This window comes from Thalassophryne amazonica, chromosome 15 (genome assembly GCF_902500255.1).
Source record: "Thalassophryne amazonica chromosome 15, fThaAma1.1, whole genome shotgun sequence".
Taxonomy (NCBI): domain Eukaryota; kingdom Metazoa; phylum Chordata; class Actinopteri; order Batrachoidiformes; family Batrachoididae; genus Thalassophryne; species Thalassophryne amazonica.
The window spans coordinates 23,015,460-23,039,789 of record NC_047117.1 but is presented as its reverse complement, the minus strand read 5'-3'; the positions used below and the strand labels follow the sequence as shown (position 1 = coordinate 23,039,789).

General features: G+C 41.6%; 1 protein-coding gene across 4 annotated transcripts in view; it reads left to right on the top strand.

Moving 5' to 3' along the window:
• The first annotated feature begins 4,999 nt into the window (after positions 1 to 4,999).
• Positions 5,000 to 24,330, top strand: part of fam13a (family with sequence similarity 13 member A) — a 73,797-nt gene continuing 54,466 nt past the window's right edge. The window contains exons 1-2 of one of the 4 annotated variants that reach the window (XM_034188048.1): positions 5,000 to 5,342; positions 19,850 to 19,891. In XM_034188048.1, the coding sequence (XP_034043939.1) occupies positions 5,236 to 5,342; positions 19,850 to 19,891 (149 nt within the window). In that variant the 5' untranslated portion in view covers positions 5,000 to 5,235. The remainder of the gene's footprint in view (positions 5,343 to 19,849; positions 19,892 to 24,330) is intronic. The other 3 variants (XM_034188045.1, XM_034188047.1, XM_034188046.1) reach the window with 3 other exon arrangements.

Below are 24,330 nucleotides of genomic sequence, written 5' to 3'. Positions count from 1 at the left end.
TTATTTGCAGTGAGTGACAAACGGGTTTCTGTGTCCTGCAGCTCTGCCAGCTGTATTGGGGGAATTAAAACAAATGAACTCTGCTACTGCTGCTGTTAAAAAATAGTAATCTGGCTGCAGTTTGGCGTATAATTTAATCTTGGAGTCTTCCTGTTTGCGTTCATGTTGTACGCATTATTTTCTGGCTCCATATTTCATCACGGAGGACAAAAAATGCTGCATTCTCTGAGTGAAATATATTGTAAATTCTTAAGTTTCCTTTAGTATGTGAAACTATGCAAATTCAGGATTGACTTTGTGTAAAAAAAATGTCATCTTGCAGTGGCTGTTTCAAATGAAGGTGTTTTGTCATGCAGTGGTTCACATATCAAGGTCACTGTGGCTAGATAAAAGAAATGCTGACTGAGCAACAACACTGGCTGAGAGCTGCTTACAATCCATGGCTGATTTATAACTTCCTTCCTCACATATTGTTTTAACAGAACAGGAATGTAAATGTAAAATTTTAAAATGTTCAAAGGGGCCATATTGTAATAAATTTATTTTAATTGACCTTGTACTGTTAAATATACATGAGGTTTCTCAAAGTCCTGCTGTTATATTTCCATGCACGTATAAGTAATTCTGCTATAAGCAAAGTGAGGCCTAAAACAGCTTCTTTTAGATTTAACCTTTAAGACCCGGAGGTTCTCATGAAACAAAACTTAAGTTTATGGACTAGACAACCAAAAATGTCATGTCCACATATGTGGATGCCAGGCCCTAGGAGGTTAAAAGATGTTTCCTGCTTGCTCTGTGAGACATGGCATCATGGTCTGTGGGATAGAGACTGGCTGTTCAGAGTGAGAGCTCTGATGGTGCACAGTTGAAGGATCATTGTTAGTCTTTATTTGCATGTGGAATGGATGTGCTGTGACTCCACCATGCAGTTGTACCTGAGCTGAAACAAGTGGGCACTCCAAGCGTACTCCAGCCATCTTCTGCAAGGGAGATACTGTGCCTCTCTGCATGCAGTGTGGCATCCAAATTTCACACCATGCACAGAAACAAAGTATTGAGAAGTGCCTGCCTGTAGCTGCATGGAGATGCGGCCGTCACCAAGTCAAATCTTCGGGCCCCTTCACACATAGTGCGAAGTTTGGACGAAGTGCACACTTAGTGCGCGTGACGCAGGAATCGTGTGCAAACCGTGTAATGTCCTCCCTGCCTCCAACGCCTCGTACACCTGTTGCTACAACTGTTTGCGCACACAAGTGCCTGAAAGGCAAAGTGTGCGCCGTGCAAATCCATCGCACCCTCTCACGGCAGGTGCCGGCCAAATTCCAGGTGATACGCACGAACATCTAACACCGCTTGCATGGCACTTAGAAAATGTGTGGTCATTCGCACTCTTGGCAGGATAACAGACTGCAGACAATCACTTTCATACTAAGTCCCACACGAGTGTGGCTTTGGTCTGTGCGCTGAGATGACAGGAGGTGTGTCCTCCCACTGAAGTTCACATAAGCAGCGTAATGTGGTTCCACATGTACCAGCTGGTTGTAATTTTTATTTCTTCCACATAAGCGGCACCATATGCTGCACCTCGCACTGTTCCTGCTCGAAAGACACCGGTGCGTGCATGAACTCTTGCACTGGGTTCGTGCACACCTGCCCATCGGCGCAATGTTTTGCGGTTTTGCTAATTTCGAACTGTTTTGCCATAATCGACCAGACGTTAACCAAACTTCAAACTATGTGTGAAGGGGCCCTTTATGCAAGACAGCAAGAAGACTTTACCTGTCTGGAGTGAAATGACTTTTCCTGACTTGCCAAATGGAGATGAGGTATCAGCTAAGGTGCATTGTTATTCAGCCAGTTAAAATAAATACTTTAGATTAGATTATATAGAACTTTATTAATCTCTTGGGAAGACTCCCTCAGGGAAATTGAAGTTCCAGCAACATTGTATAGTAGCACACAGGGTAAGAAGCACACAGACAATCAAAAGTAAAAATAAAAAACAATTTACACAATGTAAATACAAATATAAATACCAGAAATACTGCTCTCTCCTCTCCTTCCTGTTGTCTGTTTTCCTGTTAGTCCTCCCCCCAAGTGAGGAGTTGTACAGTCTGATGGCCTGCCTAATTAAATAAATAAAATGTTAGAATGAAAATAACATCAGTTACTACATTAGTCATAATAAGTAAATACTATGGCTGTTAAAATAGTGCATTAATTTCAATGAATTAATTATCAAAGAAATAACGTGTCAAAAAATAAATCATGATTAATCATGTCCACATTTCTGCTTTCATGTACACATACACACACACACACACATAATGTTTAGTGGTGATTCTACACAAGGCCTCTGGCGACCTGCTTATCTTATATTTACAACAGGGTTGATAAATACGACCCCTTTAACCTTTCTGATTAGTTTGCGATCATAAACGATCATTTTAAAAGTGAAGAGCTCGCTGCAAAGTCATTTGCACAGTATTATACAGATCAGTTTTACAGATCCTTCATTTAATGTCCTGTAAAATTGAGCATAAAAGACTGATTTGCTGTTCAACCTCTTCTGTAATTCTTTATCAACCTGAGGGATTGGTCTCTGTCCTCAAAGAATACAAACTAGTGCAGCAAAAATTGAGGAACTGATAATTCCATAAAATATATTATCAGCTTCAGGTCAGATTTAATGGTGAGAAATGCACACAAACACACCCACATGTACATGCAAGGGCAATAAACATACCTCTTGTATCTGTGATTTATGTTGCATCTGTCAGTGAATGTTTGATCAAAGGGGAACACAGTCATTTCTGCCTATTCAGGGGTTTTGACCTCTTTGGCCCATTTGAAACAGTTATTTGACAGAGTATTGGTGAAAGATTCTTTTTGATGAATACTAGAATCAGAATTATTAGCCAAGTACAAAGTTCAAGGAATTCCGTTTGACAGCAGTGTTAATATTAAACACAGAAGAGTTAGTGCAGCTGTCAGATTGCACATAGAGTACATGAATGTTGGCGATTAAACAAATTAATACACTAAGTCAGAGGCAGTTTCTCTAAGACTGCAAGGGAAGCTCAGCTTCCCCTAAAATATCAAAAAATTAAATGGTCAAATATATACAGTTTATTATCATTTCATTGACTACAAATGGTTTGTTCAGAATCAGCTACTTATCACAAATCTGTTGACTCTATTTTGTTAATTTCTCATAAATCTTTTTCTCATATGGTCTGTGGTCAGTGCATTTGCCTGTAGAAGCCGAGCGTCAGTTCACTTCAGTGGAACTACCTGGAAAGGTTTTTTCATTGCCGCGAAACGCGACGGTCATTGGATAAAGCCACAATTTTGTCCCGCCCCCAGACGCTGAGTGTCTCTGGGGGTGAATGGAACTGTAGGCGGGCCTGGATGCTGGACTTCTACACGATTGGATGATCAGTCAAAAGGCTGAATCCCGTTTTGATTGACAGCTATAGGAATGTGAGAATTAGTTTGCACATTTTTGCATATTTATGCATTTTAGAATTTATGCCAAAGTGTTTTGGTGTCCGCTATAAATCAGTCTGTTTTAAAAGCGGACATTAGATATCATGTTTATACAGTGCTACCAATCTAAAAAAAAAATAATAATAACCGCAGCAAACAAAATGAGTCAAAATCTGCAGAAAGACAATAGAACTGAGCATGTCATTTGAACCATGGACTTATAGTGACACCAAAGTTCTGTTGGTGAGTAAACAACCGTATTTTATGCCAGAAATGAGGTTCAGGTTGTTAAAAGCGGCCTTTCTCCTTTGATTCGGGTTGCCTTATATATACATGTTTCTCCAGTGATTTTAAACGAGCAGGCAGCTGTTGATTCCTGAGATATAATGTGAAGATACTCAGGCTGAAAGAAATACAAGTAATTTACTCCTTTGTTCTGTATAAAACCTGCGTAACCTCTTAATTTTGCTCTCTGAATGACTTATTTTTAAGTAACCTCTTAATTTTGCTTTCTGAAGGAGAAGCTAAAAGCTGAAATGTTTTAACCATGCTAATGCTCCCCTGAAGCATTTGCTCAAAAAAGTCTGAAGGACCTAAATGACATAGTGAGATGCTGAAGAGCTTCGCTTGTTCATGTCTGCGACATATACATATTAGCGGCGAGTGAATAATCGAGCAATGGCCTCTTTGAGTTGATGTTCTTGTGTTTCAAGGGCACATCAAACATAATGTTGTAGGTCTGTGGATGTGAACATGTTCTTGTCTCCATGACGTATGACAGAATAAATGCCATCCTCTGATTTAAGAAAAAACCAAAACTATTGTACACATTCCATTTGCTCTTTGTCTCCTTTCTCCTCCTCTGTGCTATTCTACGAATGACAAATATAGCTACATCAATTACAAAGGCCTCAAGGCCAAAATCTATGGCAGGTCAAGCTCTTGAAGCTTACAGCACTAATTATGTTGCCAATGATTCATCCATTAGGTGCATCAATGAAAGTCTAAATGGATGCACCATCCATAGGCTGAAAAAAGGCAAAGCCATTAACTTAAACATCAAATGGAAGCATTCCGCTGATAATTGGTGTTTTTGGAAAAAAATAAGCCTTTTTAAGTCAACTGCAGCCAGGGCTGTTTTAGCATTGGGTCTTTGTGCATCACTACTAGTGTATCACTGTCCAGGGACAAGCACGACATTGCTGTCTTTGTTTTCTAAGAAAAAGATCTCGGACATATTCTTTCACACTTCTCTCAGGCTTTGTTTTTGAAAATTGTTTAAAAAATGCAGCAGGGTACTTCTCAGAACATGGCTGTAATTAGACTGAGGTTCTTCTCCTACACAGCTGTGGGCGGCTCACGTCGTTTGTACCCACTCAAAGTTGGCACGGTAAGACAAGCATTAGCCTAACCTGACATTTGTTGTTTTTTTATTGCCTCAAAAGATACTACAAAACATTGTTTGGAGTAACCTGAGCAAAGGTTGAACTCTGATGCGTGTGAGTGTTTGTATGTTTGTGTAGCAGGGCGTATCATTTACCTCTCACGGTTTCTCCTGTTCCCTGGCACAAGAGTCACCTGCTGGTGTGTCTCTATGTGAAACAGGTGACCAAAGGGAGGAGTGACAGCGTGCTTTACGTTGTCCCACAGCCCACCCGTTCCCCTGGGACGCCCCGTGCGAAGTCCCTGTCCATACCCATAGTGGTGCCCCTAACTTCAAAGCTGAGGAGCAGCAACCCAGAGAGTATGGAAACAGCTGGCATGGACCCGACTACCCAGGACACCACAGCCAACACACCTCTGCTCAGTTGCTGTGATGTCAGCCCCTGTGACAGCGCGGAGACCCTCAGCAGGTCAGTGTGACTGATCAAAGTGCATGCAGCAGTGTGTTATCTCAACAAGTTAACTGTACCAATAAAAACAATATACCTCTAGTTGTATGCAAATCAAATTGTTACTAAAAAAAAAAAAGGAAAAAAAAAATCTAAATTAAAAAATACAAGTATTTAAAAATTATACTGTTTAATGTCACGGCTACTAAATTATTTACAGCATGATCCAGGTTGAACGTAAATGCTCTGCCACACTCCTACTTCTTACTCACTGATTTAACAGAGCTCCAAAGGATTTTCATGGCTGGAAAATGTAATTGTTTCCATTGTCTACCTGACTACAAAAAGTGACCACTTAATTATGTTACGCATATTAACCATATTAACCACTCTTATCAACCAGTGTTAATTTTGACAGCATATTTACTCAGTCTTGACTAACATGTCACTTAGTTTTAGTCATAATTTTCTCATCTGAATTGTTTGCGTTTTAATCTAGTTTTAGTTGACTAAATAAAACAAAGATTTTAGTCAACTAAATCTATAGGAGGGTTAGTTGCCTAACATTATTTGACTTTTTATATATATATATATATATATATATATATATATATATATATATATATATATAAACACACAATACAATACAAAAACTTTATTGTCCAGAGTGGAAATTCATCTTTGGTTTCACCATTGACATGTCTCAAGACAGGAGGACATACAGGACATAATAAAACATTGCAACGTAGAAACATAACAAAAAATATAGTAGAAATATATATAAAACAAAAAATTATGACTGCATTTGAGGTGCTGTAGTTATCCAGTCATCACACATTCACTAACATGCCAATAAAAGTACACCACGCACGCAATCTTCAAAGAACCTGCAGTGCCAAAGCAGCCATCAGCAAAGGTAGGGAGCAGGAAGAAAGGTAAGCAGCCACCGCCTTCTAGTTTTATTTATTGCACTGACAGCGTCTGGGACAAAGGACCTTTTATAAAGATTTTTGATTGCTATTGGTAGTCTGTAACATTTCCTTGAAAGTAAAAGCTCAAATTCACTATACAGAGGATAGAAAGAGTCATTAATGATCTTCTCAGCTTTAATTCTGATTAATTCATTGTAGAGACTCAACTGTTTTTGTGGCTTCCTTAAAATATTGGAGACTAGGTTCACTATTTTCTGTAGTTTGTTTGTCCATTTGATGCTCAGATTTCCATACAACATAATCATATTAAATGGCAAGATACTTTCCACCAGGCATTTATACACTGTTTCTAAACTGTTTCTAAATTTTGGAGTGAGTCACTGCTTGACTTTTTTTTTTTAAATTGTTGAGCTTACGTAGCAAGTGTGAACATTTTTTAAAAATGTGATCCGTATTGATATGGAATATGACTGTCGTATCCACAGACAACAGTGTGTGTGTGTTGTGGAGACTCAGGAAAAAGTCCTTGATCACCAAACAAGAGTCTACGTGTTTTAGCTGTGCTCATATGATTACAGTTTTTCTCAACTGCTTAAGCACAATTTCGAAAGCAGGTCCTAGTTTTTCAAAACACTTCACACAATTAGAACAACACTACACCCAAGTCATCTGTAAAATGAAACACTTTCATCAAAACTTTACAATATCTTATAAAAAAAAACCCCTGTTTTCTTGTCATAACATAAACACATCCGTCATATGATCCGATTCTGTTTAAATCAGTGAAACACTCCTGTACTTAGTAGTTAGTAGTACTGCAACATAATTATGTATCCAATGCAGTACTGACACACACACACACACACACAAAAAAAGAATTTAGAAAACTAAACTGCATTTTTGCCTTTGTCTACCTTTTTGGATCTGGCCACAGGGACTCATCAACATCTCAGGGTATATTTTCATTTGCAAGACAATGTGGGAAGAATCTCCTGGAGTGACGAATCCACCCTTATATTGATGTTGCATCAGTTTGATCACATGCCTCCTCCATAGCTTGAATGAGGGGCATCTTGACGTAGTACCAAGATCATAAACTATCCACCGCCATGCTGAGAATGGGGTTTAGGTAGGGGGAAAATGGTGGAAGGTATTGAACTGTAAATTGTTGGTGTTGGTGAAACCAGTTCTGGACCAGAGCAAAATGGTGGAAAGATACATCGTCTCAGACAACAATGTATTGCATGTGGTTCCTTTGGTTTGCTCCTGTGTTATTATTGTGTAATATGTCTAAAAATGTAACAGTGAGGTCAGTGTTGTAAGGACCCAAGTTGGCATGGCGGTGGATGACCCCATTCTGTGCAATGGCAGCACAGAGGGTAATGTATCCCATGTTGCCCTGATACTTTGACAATAGCCCTGTGGCCAATGATGTTTCTTCCCCTTCTTCTCATTGATGTGACAAATGTGACAAACTGTAAGCACATGTGTGCTTCCACACCTGGTGGATGTGGTCATGCAATTCGTTCATGAGTGTGCTCATTGGTAAGCCGGGACTTTGTAATGAGAAGGAAGTAACCTCACAATACTTATCTGTGTCTAAGGTGTGAAAATGCGTGTAGAGTTTTGCAAATCAGTGTGGAATGTTTTGCAAGAAGTGTGAAGTATCTGTGCTTATTATTGTGCAACTCCGAACAGGTGTTTTGCTTTTTGAGTGTAAAGATCTGTTAATGGTGTCAAAATTGTTATTTTAATGTGTAAACTACTGTAAAAAAAAAAAAAAAACTGTAAATATTCTGAAAAGGGCAATTTCTCCACCCCTAGTGGATGGTCTTTCTAAATATAGCAAATCTTACACCAGTAAAAACAGCTGTTAATGATTACATTGTTCAAGAAATAGTCAGGTGTGATGAGATCACTGACTGGAAAATCCTCAGGTCTGGAGAGTTCAACTCTGGGTCATGGAAATTCACCGTTTCTTTAAAACACAAATTATCATAATTTTTCACTAGTATGTATGATTTTAATTCAATTTTTGTTTTCTTTAAAATATTAAGTGCTTTACTCAAATTACACCCTGAATTCCAAATTCTGGCCTCATAGTTCCTTTTAAAGAAAACACATTTTGTACACAACATGTGTTTTTGCACAGCGTTTGAATATATTATGTGTGTTTTTCTAAATGCTGTAACCCAGTCAGTGCAAAAGTAGTATGTCCTTCTTCCTTCTCTACATCTGTTAAATGTTATCAGTAATACACAACATAACCATCTTCTGGCATTTGCATATCATAACAAGTTTGTTATTAGCATGTCATCTGTCTTTGGTAAAAATTACACTACAGTCACTACAGTGTGTGTGTACATATATATTTATATGTGTGTGTGTTCAAAAAAATATTATTTTTTTGATCGTGTGGCCACGATGTATAAGCTGCAGCCGTTCATTTTTACTTATTTTCGCACTGTTTACTTGCCAACAGCCAAAAACAAAAGTGCCCTGTTGAATTGAAAGCTGTAGAATCAAAACACGCACATTGCAAAACATCACAGCTTGTGGTGCAGACTGCAATGAGCAGTGTCCTTGTTAAGACATTTTCACATTATTGAGGTCTTGTACTCTGCGCACTGCATTGATACATTAAATATTAAATGTGCTATGTATTGTTTTATGGATAATCATGTTTCAGTGACACAACTTTATCCTCCACGGTCATCAGCAGTAGACTGATGGCTGTGTAGGATAAAGTTGAGGGATCCTGAGTGTCAGAGAGCAATCAGGGATCTTATGACCAATCCTCATCAGGGATCTAAGGACCAATCCTCATGGCAGTGTGCTTTGGCATGCATACAAGCCTATTATAAGATTCAGAAACTGGACCCACTAGGTGTTAGGTGTCCTCTGTCCTGGAATAGCAGGATTGGAACTGTGCTTGTTGTCAGCATTCTGTCTGCTTTAACGAGACTAGCCGTACCTTCATCTGTGATCAGACAGTCACCTGGCAAACAGGTTGTTAATGCTTCAATTTCCCCTGTAATTTGAAGAAACTTTTTTTTATCTGGTATTTTTAATCCCCAAACCACATTTTATATTTCATTCAGGAAAATGCCTACTATTAACACATGACATTAACACGCGTTATATTAATTACTGGTGCCACTGCTTTGACTTCTGCTACAGCGTGACCTTTAGTGAGACATAAATCAGTGTTTATAACCATGTCAGCACCAGATATGTTCACAGAGACACAGTGGAATGAATTACACATTTCAGTGTACATACGTAAATGTCAGCAACTAGGAAGCTACTCGGACACCACATAAAGTACTGTACAGAATTCTTACACCTAGTAGTGGACTCTCATCTGCTTCACACTACAGAGTCAAGAGATAAGCACCGGCACCAATGGGCCTCAGTCTTACTTCTCTTGTACAACAACACAGTGGAGTTGAAATTACACAGTGGAAGATAAGATTGTAACTACTCAGGAGTTACAGTCATGCGTGTACATTGTCCCTCCATTTTCAGAGGCCATAAGTAACTGTTCCAGATAATGTCTGAGTGAAATATTCAGCTTTCCAACAGTAACTTTGTAGTCAGCTCAGTTTTTCACTCATAACAAAAAGCATTTCTGTTGTGTGGGCCGCCCAAAGAGGAGGTACTGCTGGCCCAACACCAGAGGGCGCCCTGCCTGAAGGCGGGCTTCAGGCACCAGAGGGCGCAGTCGCCGCAGAGGAGCTCCAGGAGCCCGGAGCTGACAGCTGTCACCACTCATCAATCATCATCACCATAAAAGCCTGGAGGAGACACCACATCTCTGCCAAGAAATCGTCTTACCAACAGGTAAAACTCTCAGCCGTGTCTGTGCCGAACGCACTTATCATTGTCTTTTTGAAAACTTTGCAGGAGTACCTGTTATCTTCAGTCAGCTGGGAGCTGGGTTATGGACGTAGAAGAGTGACGGACTTCACTCCTGTTTCCAAACTAGAGAAGTAACAGTCGGTCTCTGCACGTTTCTGTATTTTTGTGTCGGAGGTGGAGATTCTCCCACAGAAGGAACTGAACTGAGTTGCTGATTGTTTTGCTGGGTGTGCAGACACCCACTTGATCTGTTTTTTGCTTCCTGCCATCAGTACCCGGTCCAACAGCTGAAGGCGGTGGCCACCTGGTTACTCAGGACTTGGCGGCTCTGGTGGCTCTCGGGTCTCCGCTGGCAGTGGAAATCGTGTGGGTCCCGACTCTTCTCTGGACAGGCGTCTCCTATCCTCGAGCCTGCCCACACGACACCGACTGTGTAATTGACTGTTGTTTAAAACCGTATCTGTATACCATTGTGCACATTTCACAACATTAAATTGTTACTTTTGCCATTTCCATTGTCCGTTCATTTACGCCCCCTTTTATGGGTCCGTGTCATCACACTTTTCACAACAGGATTTCTCGGCCAACGTCATGGATCCCGAGGGGCATCAGCCATCGAGTGGACCTCCAGTGGAAACGCAGGGTGCACAGGGGCCAGCAGGAGGCATATTAGGTGAGCTGCAGCAAATATTAACCGCCTTCACTGCTCGGTTGGACTTGGTAACCGAGCAGAACGTTATACTCAATCGGAAGATGGAGGCTCTCACCGCTCAGGTGGAAGCGCACACGCAGGGTGCTGCTGCGGCACCTCCTCCTGCTGACCGAGTGCCAAATACAGATATTCCAGTGGTCGTTCAACGAGCCCCCCCCGGTCCCCTGAAGCATACATAAGCCCTCCGGAGCCGTATGGAGGTTGTGTCGAGACGTGCGCTGACTTCTTGATGCAGTGTTCGCTCGTCTTTGCACAGCGTCCTATTATGTACGAGTCTGATGCCAGCCGGGTGGCTTATGTAATAAATCTGCTTCAAGGAGAGGCACGCGCCTGGGCTACGGCGCTCTGGGAGCAGAATTCTCGGCTCCTAACGACATATACTGGGTTTGTGCGGGAGTTCAAACAAGTGTTTGATCACCCCAACAGAGGCGAGACCACTTCAAACGTGCTACTGTGCTACTGCTACTACCTGTAAATAAAGTCCAAGACATATTCAGTGGCAGCTTTACCATCAGAGAGCCTCGTCAAAACCACCACAAAAGACTCCAAGTTGTCGTTGATGTTAAAGGGGCAATACACAGTATTAAGAACAGGGGTATGTAAACTTTTGATCAGCGTCATTTGGGTAGTTCTCTTGTCATTTTGATTTAAAAAGAGGAAACACAGATGTTTGACGATAAATGGCTTCACCCAACCACTAACCATGAGTGGAAAAAAAAGTTTTTGTGTTGTCATTCATATTCTCTTAAAATGGCCAAAAAAGCAACAATTCTGCAAGGGTATGTAAACTTTTGAGCAACTTTTGAACTGTGTGTGTGTGTGTGTGTGTGTGTGTGTGTGTGTGTGTGTGTGTGTGTGTGTGTATATATATATATATATATATATATATATATATATATATATATATATATATATATATATATATATACGAGGTCTGTCAATAAAGTAAGGGTCCTTTTTATTTTTTTCAAAAACTATATGGATTTCATTCATATGTTTTTACGTCAGACATGCTTGAACCCTCGTGCGCATTCGTGAGTTTTTCCACGCCTGTCGGTGACGTCATTCGCCTGTGAGCACTCCTTGTGGGAGGAGTCATCCAGCCCCTCGTCGGAATTCCTTTGTCTGAGAAGTTGCTGAGAGACTGGCGCGTTGTTTGATCAAAATTTTTTCTAAACCTGTGAGACACATCGAAGTGGACACGGTTCGAAAAATGAAGCTGGTTTTCAGTGAAAATTTTAACGGCTGATGAGAGATTTTGAGGTGATTCTGTCGCTTTAAGGACTTTTCACGGTGCGAGACGTCGCGCTGCGCTCTCAGGCGGCGTCATCAGCCTGTTCAAGCTGAAAACCTCCACATTTCAGGCTCTATTGATCCAGGACGTCGTGAGAGAACAGAGACGTTTCAGAAGAAGTCGGTTTCAGCATTTTATCCAGATATTCCACTGTTAAAGGAGATTTTTTTAATGAAAGACGTGCGGACGGATCCGCGCGTCGGGACACAGCCGACGCGGTGCGGCGGCACAGGAAAAACACCTCCGTGTTGATAACCATTTGTAAAATCCAGGCGGCTTTTGATGGCTTTCAGTGGAGTGAGTATATGAGAAATTGTTTAACAGGCTGGACATGTTCCAACTTGTCCTTAAGGCTTTCAACAGAGGTGTTTTTCCTGTGGCGGAGCGTCGCGGCGGCTGCGTCCCGACGCGCGGACCCGTCCGCACGTCTTTCATTAAAAAAATCTCCTTTAACAGTGGAATATCCGGATAAAATGCTGAAACCGACTTCTTCTGAAACTTCTCTGTTCTCTCACGACGTCCTGGATCAATAGAGCCTGAAATGTGGAGGTTTTCAGCTTGAACAGGCTGATGACGCCGCCTGAGAGCGCTGCGCGACGTCTCGCACCGTGAAAAGTCCTTAAAGCGACAGAATCACCTCAAAATCTCTCATCAGCCGTTAAAATTTTCACTGAAAACCAGCTTAATTTTTCGAACCATGTCCACTTCGATGTGTCTCACAGGTTTAGAAAAAATTTTGATCAAACAAAGCGCCAGTCTCTCAGCAACTTCTCAGACAAAGGAATTCCGACGAGGGGCTGGACGACTCCTCCCACAAGGAGTGCTCACAGGCGAATGACGTCACCGACAGGCGTGGAAAAACTCACGCATGCGCACGAGGGTTCAAGCATGTCTGACGTAAAAACATATGAATGAAATCCATATAGTTTTTGAAAAAAATAAAAAGGACCGTTACTTTATTGACAGCCCTCGTATATATATATATATATATATATATATATATATATATATATATATACTGTTGAGTGTCCATACAGTGCTATAGTTTTCTTTCACTTCCCAGTCTTCCAGGTTTCAGATCTGCAAAAAACTGGCAAAACCAGCCAGGTTTGGAATTGTATATTCACTGCAGTAAACATCAGGCACCAAATCTGCTGCTAATTTCTAAATTACCAAAGGAAATTGTACACAAATGAAAAGTAGTGATCTAGTAATAGTTCTAACAGTAGCAGAGATATGACATTTCAAATATTGCACCAATGCTGATTGTCGCAGGTAGATTTTCAATGTTTGGTGACCTTGAGCCACCTCTAAATAATTTCTGATTGGCAAACAATTTTGCATGTGAGAATGACTCACCAAAAGGAAACACCTGAATCCTGAATATATATATATATATATATATATATATATATTTCTGTTAGAAAAGAATCCGACCTTTTTATTTTTTGCAAAAACCATATGGATTTGAATCACGTGTGATTGCATCAGCCAAGCTTAAACCTTTGTGCGCATGTGTGAGTTTATATATATATATATATATATATATATATATATATATATATATATATATATATATATAATATAAAATTGTATTACACATTGAAATATCCCCCCCCCAGTATACTTTCTGGGTGTGTATTACCACTTCACAACAAGGCAACTCATCGCCTCTTTGTGTAACCGATCCTGTCTACATGAAGTGGCAAATGTAATATGTCCAAGGTGGTAAAACATTTCACCACCATGTGGTGGAATTTTGCCACACTCTTAAGATTCCCTTCGTCAGAGCCTATCGTGTGACAGTTCCAGGGACGCTATGACGAAGGATCCCAGTAATGTGCGTCAGTAAGCTGGCATTCAGTAATGGCCACCTAAAATGGCATTTAATGATTTTGCCATCTGGAAGACGGATTTGATGTTCACATTCATCATGTTTAAGAAAAATCAGAACAGTGGAACGTCTGTAACTTTAAACTAAAGCATGCTGTATGTATGATCTTTTTTTTTTTTTTTTTAATTGGGGGACAAATTGGTTTTAAATATTTTCACTTTCAAAAGATTTTGACATAAGTCAGGTACTTTACAGTAACATAATTTTTGTCAAGATGGTTAGGTTTACAGTTGTCCTGGATCAAAACTAAGATCCAGACTTACAGTGACCTCCTGGACTCGACCATCAGAAGTGTGTGTGCGTGTGTGTGTGTTTTGAAAGTGTTGAAGTTGAAGAGACATTCACTTATCTGCACAGTGACATTCATTTTCTCTGGGTCCTTGGTTTTTGAGATTGGAGATGTCTGGAAAGAGCTTGCAGAGCCATAAGGTCACTGGACAGAAGTGTTTGGCGATGCTGGACAACAAAAGTCCAAGTCTTTAGAAGCCTGTCTTAGTGTATCACATTAGATTAGACTGATAACCAGTGACCTAAGGTGACAACTACGTAGATGTCTTTTGGTAGTGGGTGTCTTCAGAGAATCCTTTGGTACTGCTGAAATGAATTTGGTAAGATGAGGCGTTGCAATTTGAGGGAACATCACCTATGACATTCTGGCAGTGTGGTGTGTTTCTCTGATGATGATCCAGCACACAGGTGCCTCAGTGTTGAGGACCCCCGTGACTAAAGAAGGACAAGGGCATGTCCACCTTTAACCTGGCTCTGGCAGATAGATGGTCGCTTTTGTAAGGTAGGGATGGCCTGGTTGTCTGTCTGGGTGGTTACCATCCAGAAACCAGTGTGGTGGAAGTAACAACATCCAGCCCCAGCGCCTGCCCCCAGACCTGACTTCATATTTTTTGTGAATGAATGAATTTATTGTGGGTTGTGTTTTGGAGTTTTAGTTCAGTGATTGTTAATTTATACTTTGCATTTGTTTTCATGAGTATATATGTATATTTATATATACATATGTATACATTTTTTTTATTTTTGTGTTAAAAGGGGTGGGCTTTTGCTTCTGCCTACGCTATCCCTGATTCTCAAGACCAGGCACCTAAGTGGCTCTACTCTACTCTCCTATTTTACTCTTCCTTTTTAGATATTTAGATAAACCTTTGTATACTGACATAGTTCCACCTTAGAATTGGAATATAATATGTAAGATATACCTTACTGAATTTTCATGGTTACGGTGTTAAATTGTTTTCTTTCTTTAAGAGCTTTTTTTGTTGTTATTTTTGAGTTTGTGTGTGCTGACTAAATAAATTCATATTTTTTTTGTAAATTTTCTTCTGGTTCAAGATGTACTTGTAGTGTAGCTCAGCTCTAATCCAAAAGGTTTAACAGAAGTTAAGGTTAAATGGTCAGCAACATATCTTACAGGTTCTGTTGCTCCTTCACACTTTGATTCCTCTTCTTCAATCAAATCCCTCGACTGTTTCTGGACACTTTTCACCTTTAGACTGAACTGGTACTGTGCAGTTGGTCGTTGGGACTGCATACTGGCTTTTGTGTGTTGTCATGGGTCACTGAGTCTTGTGACATAACACTGGGTTGGTTGCTTGGTGGAAAATGTTGAGAGTGAGAAAAATAACAGTGTTGTGTGAACACGACTCCCTGTGGGTATGCTGGCATTGTTGACCACCTGTCAAGATGTCCCATCCATCATCCAAGCAGGCTGACAGCAAATATTTACAAAAAGAATCCTACAGGTTGAACCAAACCGGTTTCCCGACGCGTCTAAGTGCCTTTTTTTCCTTCCTCCTACAAATTTGTTTCAGGAAAGCTCTGTTAATCTTACTAAGATTGTAAAACAAAGATTCTCAATTATACTGGTGATAGTCTATCTATCACTGCTAACTTAAATGTATTGGATTGTTTTGGTTGTTGTCTTCAAGGCTTCCCACCAACAGGTGTAGAAGAAAAGTAGCAAGAAAAAGAAAAAAGTTAACCAATTAGCCTTATCTCATCATTTCCAGATGCTAATATTTAATGTTCCACCTAATAAAACCCTGTTGCAGAGTGAAATATCTGAGACAGGATCAATTTTTTGGTTTGCTTACTCTTGAAGTCAGTGACAGACTGTTGACTAAATATTTCACTGAACATGAGGCGTGTTTTGAATCAAAACTCATCCTTCAGGTCACCAAACATGTGATGCCAGTATTCCTGGAAACCAAGTATATCTCCAGGGAAAACGTTTTTTCTTTCGTGTACACAGTGTGCGGGACATTATGTCATCGTGCTTTTATCATGAGTGTGTGTGTGTGTGTGTGTGTGTGTGTGTGTGTGTGTGTGTGTGTGTGTGTGTGTGTGTGTGTGTGTGTGTGTGTGTGTAGATGCATGCTTGTAAACATGATAACTCAAGTGCAATGCATGGCCAAAATGTTATATTAATATTGTAGCTATATGTGTAATGTTATGACCAAGATGATTGTATTGTATTTGTCATGTTGATGTTAACCTGTCCATTATGACATGTGCAGCTGTCTTTCTTGGCCAGGTCACCCTTGTAAAAGAGGTTTCAAGCTCAGTGGAATTTCTACCTTGTTAAATAAAGGTTATTATTACAACGCATTATCATTATTATTGTTATTATCACAGGTATTGCTTTGGGAGTAAAAGACGTAAGTCCTATATAGGCCCAATTGTTGGTGCTGGTGCTTATCCCGGATTCAGCAGTGTGAAGTGGGTGAGAGCGTATGACGCCATCTGGCTGGAACACCAGTCCGACGCAGGTCACTTCCACAGCCAAGGCCAGGAACCATTTAAAGCTGATTGGACTGGGACAGTGCAGCTTAAGTGCCTTGTCTTAGTACCCAGAGAGGTATCGTAAGCGGGAATCAAACCCAGGTGTATACATATTGGTAGGCCATCCACTGATCAACCTGCTCTACTTTGGGAGTAGATGAAATGATGAATTCATCATCTTTCTCAGCTTGTAGTTGCTACACTGAGATAAACAACCACTTTTTGAGGAGCCTGTTGCGACAGCAACTCAGTCACCAGTTTCTTTATTTAGACGATGCTATCTTGTCGCAGAGCTACAAGTTCAACTTCAGTATGTCTGGTTCATTAAAGTTTGACGGTGACACATTTTTTAAAATTTACTCCTGTACACCATCACAGTGGAACTAAAATGAAACAGTCGAGATGTGCTTGTAGTGTTGACTTTCAGCTTTAATTCAGTGAGTTAAAAAAAAAAAATCAAATTAGCCATTTTTGAAATTATGGCCATTTATAAACATAGCACCTCCATTTTGACAGCCCATAAGCAATTTGATATACCGTGTTCACCCATCCAAATTCTGCCTGAAAAGGAGGTGGGCCGATGCACGAGCATGGCCAGTTATTATGTTCATCGGAATACCTATTTCAATAAAATGTCTGATTTCAACACAGATGTGTTCCCTGTAATGTAATTTATTTTCAAGTGGGTGCTTAACCAATTTTCTTCAAAAAAGGGGGTGTATCATCACTTTTTCAACTTGTTTTATTTTGAAAAGTCAGGGTATGGATACATGAACATTTCCAGGTCAGTGGGTATATCCTGGGCTTCATTTCCATCCACCATTAAGAAATACATTAAATGATTTAAATTAAAGATAAAAATGGGCACTAACAATCACATCTAGGTTGTTTGATTTCCACTCCACTGTACAGAGGTAAAATTACAGTAAATAATAAATAAATTCACTGTCCAAATACTGTGTTTCATGTCCCACATTATAACCTGATGGAAAATGAAATTTTATAATTTATAAGAGTGTTCCAGTCATTTTTAAATGAAAAAGGTCACAGTGACTGACCCACTGTGACTGAGGTATTCTAGGAATGTTCAGTGGTGACACTGACTATGAAACTAAGGTTGATAGCTTGAGGCACTTGCAAACGCCCACAAATTCAGTTTTTGAGCATGTCACTCAGCACGTCCAAATGGTTAGAGTCATTCCTGTCAAACCAGCCCAGAACAAACAACAGAGGAGCATCAGCAGGAGAAGATAAATTTCCACATTTATCCTTGTCACTAGAGTTGGGCACGTACTTCAGTTACTCACTGCTGCTAGTTAGTCAGCTGTGCATAAAGTTGTCCTTTGAAAAAGGTAAGGGCAACAAAGGAGCAGAGAAAATAAAATAAAGTGGAGGTCATGGGACAACTATCCACATGTCCAGCCAGTTCTGAGGTAGTGTGGATTATGTTTGTCTGCATATTTTTAATAATTTGGACATAGTGATCTGTTGACAGATTTACAGACTCCTCCTGGGTAGTTTTCCATTCCATGGAGGATCAGAATTTGTTTCCAAGGCTCTTGCAAAGCTTTTTGTCCTTGTTATCCCCTCAGTATGATAGTGGATAAACAGGATTTCCACTTTTGCAATTCACGGCAGCAGTTGTGGCACTTATTATGTTAATATGCATGTAAGAGTTTGTAACACCAGTTTTGTGTGTGTGTGTGTGTGTGTGTTTTTGCAGGGAGGCATTTATGCAACAATAAGGGTGCAGGTGTGTGCAGGAGGAACAGACGTCCACGTTTACTGGACGTAGAGTCATTTGAGACGACTTTTGAACTTCAAACAAACGTTGCCCCATTTTGTTTCCCGACTTGAAACCTAAATCCTTTGTTTTGAACTCCACTGCCCTTTAACTCATCAGGGTACCAAACCTTGGCTCTAAGATCCCCTCAGTAACACCGTGTACTTAAATGGTTGTTTCCACAGTAATCTTCCAAATGAACCTACAGGCCATGATCACGCTAAATTTTGCCAAAATGGCGATTTTGTGACTTTCTTTTCCTCTATCTGATATAAAATTAAAACATACCATTATGGTAGCTGTTACCAGTGTTGTCACATTTTCAGATTTTTATTTTTTTAAACGTCTGCGCAGACTTAAGCTATGTAACTGTTGTTCATTTATGTATTTGGTAAAAATTATGAATATAATCATAAATTTTGTGCTTTGATGTGTCCCAATTATCCCAGTTGTTTATTATCCTTTCAGGTGTATAACACTCTCCATAATTTCACCAAAGCATTTGATTTTAAAGCTCTACTGCCTTTCAATTTTCACAGAAATGTCTCTGTGTGTGAAGATTCAAATCAGCTGAGATGAAAAATGAATTGCGATGCTCTTTGACTCACATATGGGCACTTTAAAACCTCTTTAAAGAAGCCTTCATTGATTGCTGTGTGTCCTACTCTTAAGCCACCTTGACACTTGCACAAAATCCGCACTGGCACGCAAACTTGTGTAAAGTCGTCGTAAACTGTGCGAGGCCGCATAAATTTTGTGCCACTTCCATGAACATGTCGCAGCCTATTCGCAAACACTGCGTGTCAATGCGTGTCAATGCGTGCAGGGCTTCACACAGTTTACGAAGAGTTCATTTATTGTTGTGTGTTTTACGCTGACTTTACTGGAGCATTTCAGAAGCCTTCAGCTCGACTTGGACAAACAAAGCAAAGAGATTAAGAAATTTTTCTGCTGTCTAGTGCCAGGGTTTGAAACTGTTGAGCAATCTGAACGTGCTGAGCCAATACAGTTCCTTTTATTGTTGCATAATTTCACCAGGCACTGGTGAGCAGTAGCTGTCTTTGTGATTCATAATAATTACCCAAGACAAGTTCAGCAAAGGCCCTTATCTGCAGCACTTCATGGCTATTATTCTGCAGACAAAAGCCAGTCGTATCGTCCTATTTTCAGCCGCAGTAACATGTCGTGATGATGGGTTGCTTATAAAGTTTCACAGCCACAAGCTGAAAGCTAACCAGTTCTGTGCATTTGTTTTTCAGCTCTCAAGAAGAAGACAGGCCAATATCTCCTTTCTACATGAGGTAGGCCTCCTGTCTTTGCGTTGGCAGCCTGCGGTGATCGGGTCACAGTTTGTTGTTTTGGAGTGGAGGTGTGAGGGAAGTGGCTCTGTCCTGCCTCAGTGAATTATCATCAGAAACAATGAAACCACAGCTTATAGAGAAACCACAGCGGCGTGCACATGCAACAGTTTGTGCACCACTGTTTGGCAGCTGTAGCCCTGCAGCTTTCAGATACCCCCCCCCCAAAAATAGACCTGTGGATAGTGTATGTATGGGAGAGAGATTTATTTCAGAACTGCACTCAATTTAAAAAAAAAAAAAAAGTCATTTATTTTTAAAACATTAGATTAACTGAATTAATATTTAAATCATAGATTTGATTAATGTTTACTTTATTACATTATTTAAATAAACAGAATTAATTCATTATGTCATGTCATGTATGGTCTGAAAATATGTCTATGATTAAAAAAAAATATAATTTAATAAGGTGTTGATGCCTCAGTGTGACGTATCTGGATCTAGACAAGTTATAATGACAAAGGTTCCCAGCAGTCTGTGCTCTGCTGTTCTTTTAAATATTAGAAATAGTCTTAAAGACAACAAAAAGCTAGTATCAGTTACATTCACCAATCCAACAGATTCTCTCACGCTGCTGCAAGATCAAATTTCAATCATCATAACCAGTTTTCAGGGATGCTTATGCTCTTTTAGGCGAATTACAATGTATTCATGCAAGGAGTGTGATTATCAATCTGTTGCTGTTATGCACACATTGATGTACATTGTCCTTGACCCTCAAAGCCTAGCTCTAGACATCTATCAGGTTTGCACAACCTGGTCTCACGGCAAGTCATGATTCAGCAGCACGAAATACAACCCCTGGCAAAAATTATGGAATCACCGGCCTCGGAGGATGTTCATTCATACTTTTTTAGACCAAGCAGAGGGAAAAAATATGGAATCACTCAATTCTGAGGAAAAAATTATGGAAGTTCAGTTCAGTTCAGTCACAGACGTTGACTCCAGTTTCAACCCATTCGTTCCTCATTTGTTTTGTTGTGCATTTTCGATTTTTGAGACATATTGCTTTAAGTTTTCTGTCTTGATGCTTTGATATCTTCCTTGGTCTACCAGTATGTTTGCCTTTAACAACCTTCCCGTGTTGTTTGTATTTGGTCCAGAGTTTAGACACAGCTGACTGTGAGCAACCAACATCTTTTGCAACATTGCATGATGATTTACCCTCTTTTAAGAGTTTGATAATCCGCTTCTTTGTTTCAATTGACATCTCTTGTGTTGGAGCCATGATTCATGTCAGTCCACTTGGTGCAACAGCTCTCCAAGGTGTGATCACTCCTTTTTAGATGCAGACTAATGAGCAGATCTGATTTGATGCAGGTGTTAGTTTTGGGGATGAAAATTTACAGGGTGATTCCATAATTTTTTCCTCAGAATTGAGTGATTCCATATTTTTTTCCCTCTGCTTGGTCTAAAAAAGTAACCGTTACTGACTGCCACAATTTTTTTTCAGATTTCTTATAGTGTTTCTTAAAGCCAGAAAGTTGCCATTTGAAATGACTTTAGTTTTGTGTCATGTCTGTGATCTGCTTTTTTTCTACAAAATTAAACAACTGAATGAACATCCTCCGAGGCCGGTGATTCCATAATTATTACCAGGGGTTTTACACATTAATCTATTGGTTCATGATATTGTGACGAAAAGCGCCTCATTTTCGTCACGGCAGCACAAATTCATTCTAATTCATTCTGTGATGGCTGCACGAAATTAAAAGTAAAGTGGGTGTTGTGTGGGCCACTGAAGAGGAGGTACTGCTGGCCACCGCCAGAGGGCGCCCTGCCTGAAGGCGGGCTTCAGGCACCAGAGGGTGCAGTCGCCCACCAGGAGCCCCAGGAGCCGGAGCTGACAGCTGTCATCTATCATTCATCACCTTCCCCATAAAAGCCTGGCAGTGACACCACATCTCTGCCGAGAAATCGTCTTACCTGACAGGTAACCTTCTCAGCCTTTCTCTGTGCCGTACGCACGTATTGGATGCTAAACTGTTTGCAGTCGATTGCACTTGAGCTGTCTATGCTTCCTGCCAGCAGTACCCGATCCGACAGCTGGAGGCAGTGGCCACCTGGGGACTCAGGACTTGGCAGCTCCGGTGTATTGCAGGTCTCCGCTGGCAGTGGAAAACGTGTCGGGCCCGACTCTTCTCTGGACAGGCGTCTCCTATCCACGAGCCTGCCCACACGTCACCAACTGTTTAATTGACTGTTATCTAAAGTTGTATCTGTATACCGTTGTGCACATTTCACAACATTAAATTGTTATCTTTTGCATTTCCATTGTCCGTTCCTTTACACCCCCTGTTGTGGGTCCGTGTCACTACACTTTCCCAACAGGATTTCTCGGCCAATCGTCATGGATCCAGAGGGGCGTCAGCCATCGAGTAAACCACCAATGGAAACGCAAGGTGCACAGGCGCCAGCAGGAGGCATGTTAGGTGAGCTGCAGCAAATCTTAACCGCCTTCACTGCTAGGTTGGACTTGGTAACCGAGCAGAACGTCATACTCAATCAGAGTTTGGAGGCTCTCACCGTGCAGGTGGAAGCGCACGCACAGGGCCCTGCTGCAGCACCTCCTCCTGCTGACCGAGTGCCAAATACAGATATTCCAGTGGTCGTTCAACGAAAATGCGGACTGTCTCTGGTCCTTAAGGAGCACCTGGTGGCAAAGGACGAGCCGCGGGATTTAGACGGGCTTATCAACCTGGTAATACGGCTAGACAACCGATTAGCAGAACGCCGACGGGAGCGAGACGAAGGGCGTGGTCAGGCATGAGTCGTCCCTCTTCCTCCCGGGTACGAAAGGGAGCCGTCTTCCCCACGCTCCACAGCCAGGGCACTCCACGTGACGACAGCTCCCCCTGCTGACGTTGCTAGGGAAACAAGCAGTGCCAAAAGAAAATCAGATCAGAGACAAAGGAGGCTGGCCCGTGGGGAGTGTTTTCACTGCAGCTCAACCGAGCACACACAGAAAAACTGCCCCAAACGGTCAAAACAGCAACACTCGCCCTTAGAGACTGGGCTAAGGGTGGGCCATAATACTCACGCGGGAAAACCCCGTAAATCCGCACGCATCCCAGTTACGATCCTGAGTGGGGATCTAACCCTTCACGCCCCAGCACTGGTGGACACAGGGTCGGAGGGGAATCTGCTGGACAGCAGATGGGCAAAGGAAGTTGGACTCCCTCTTGTGGCCTTACCTTCATCATTGACGGTACGGGCACTAGATGGCACCCTTCTCCCATTAATCACACACCAGACACAGCCCGTGACATTGGTTGTGTCTGGGAATCACAGGGAGGAGATTGTGTTTTATGTAACACCTTCTACCTCCCGAGTGATTTTGGGTTTTCCATGGATGTTAAAGCACAATCCCCGGATTGATTGGCCGTCTGGGGTTGTGACGCAGTGGAGCGAAACCTGCCACCGGGAGTGTTTAGGATCCTCCGTTCCACCCAGTGTGACAGCTAAGGAGGAGGTTCTAGTTCCCCCCAATCTGGCGGCGGTGCCAGCCGAGTACCATGACTGGTTGATCCGGAACTCCACCTCCCCGATGGGTGCTGGTTTCTTTTTTGTGGGCAAGAAAGACGGCGGATTCCGTCCATGCATTGATTACAGAGGGCTGAACGAGATCACAGTTCGCAACCGATACCCGTTACCTCTGTTGGATTCAGTGTTCACGCCCTTGCATGGAGCCCAAATCTTCACAAAACTGGATCTTAGGAATGCGTATCACCTGGTTCGGATCCGGGAGGGAGACGAGTGGAAGACGGCATTTAACACCCCGTTAGGTCACTTTGAGTACCTGGTCATGCCGTTCGGCCTCACCAATGCGCCCGTGACGTTCCAAGCTTTGGTTAATGACGTCTTGCAGGACTTCCTGCATCGGTTTGACTTTGTATACCTTGACGATATTCTTATCTTCTCCCCGGATCCTGAGACTCGTGCAGCATGTACGTCAGGTCCTGCAGCGGTTGTTGGAGAACCGGCTGTTTGTGAAGGGCGAGAAGTGCGAGTTCCACCGCAGTTCTTTGTCCTTCCTGGGGTTCATAATCTCCTCCAACTCCGTCGCCCCTGATCCGGCCAAGGTTGCGGCGGTGAGAGATTGGCCCCAACCGACAAGCCGTAGGAAATTGCAGCAGTTCATCGGCTTTGCAAATTTCTACCGGAGGTTCATAAAGGGCTACAGCCAGGTAGTTAGCCCCCTGATGGCCCTAACCTCCACTAAAGTCCCCTTCACCTGGTCGGATCGATGCGAAGCCGCGTTTAGAGAGTTGAAACGCCGGTTCTCGACTGCACCAGTTCTGGTGCAGCCTGATCCCAATCGCCAGTTTGTAGTTGAAGTGGATGCCTCTGACTCAGGGATAGGAGCCGTGCTGTCCCAG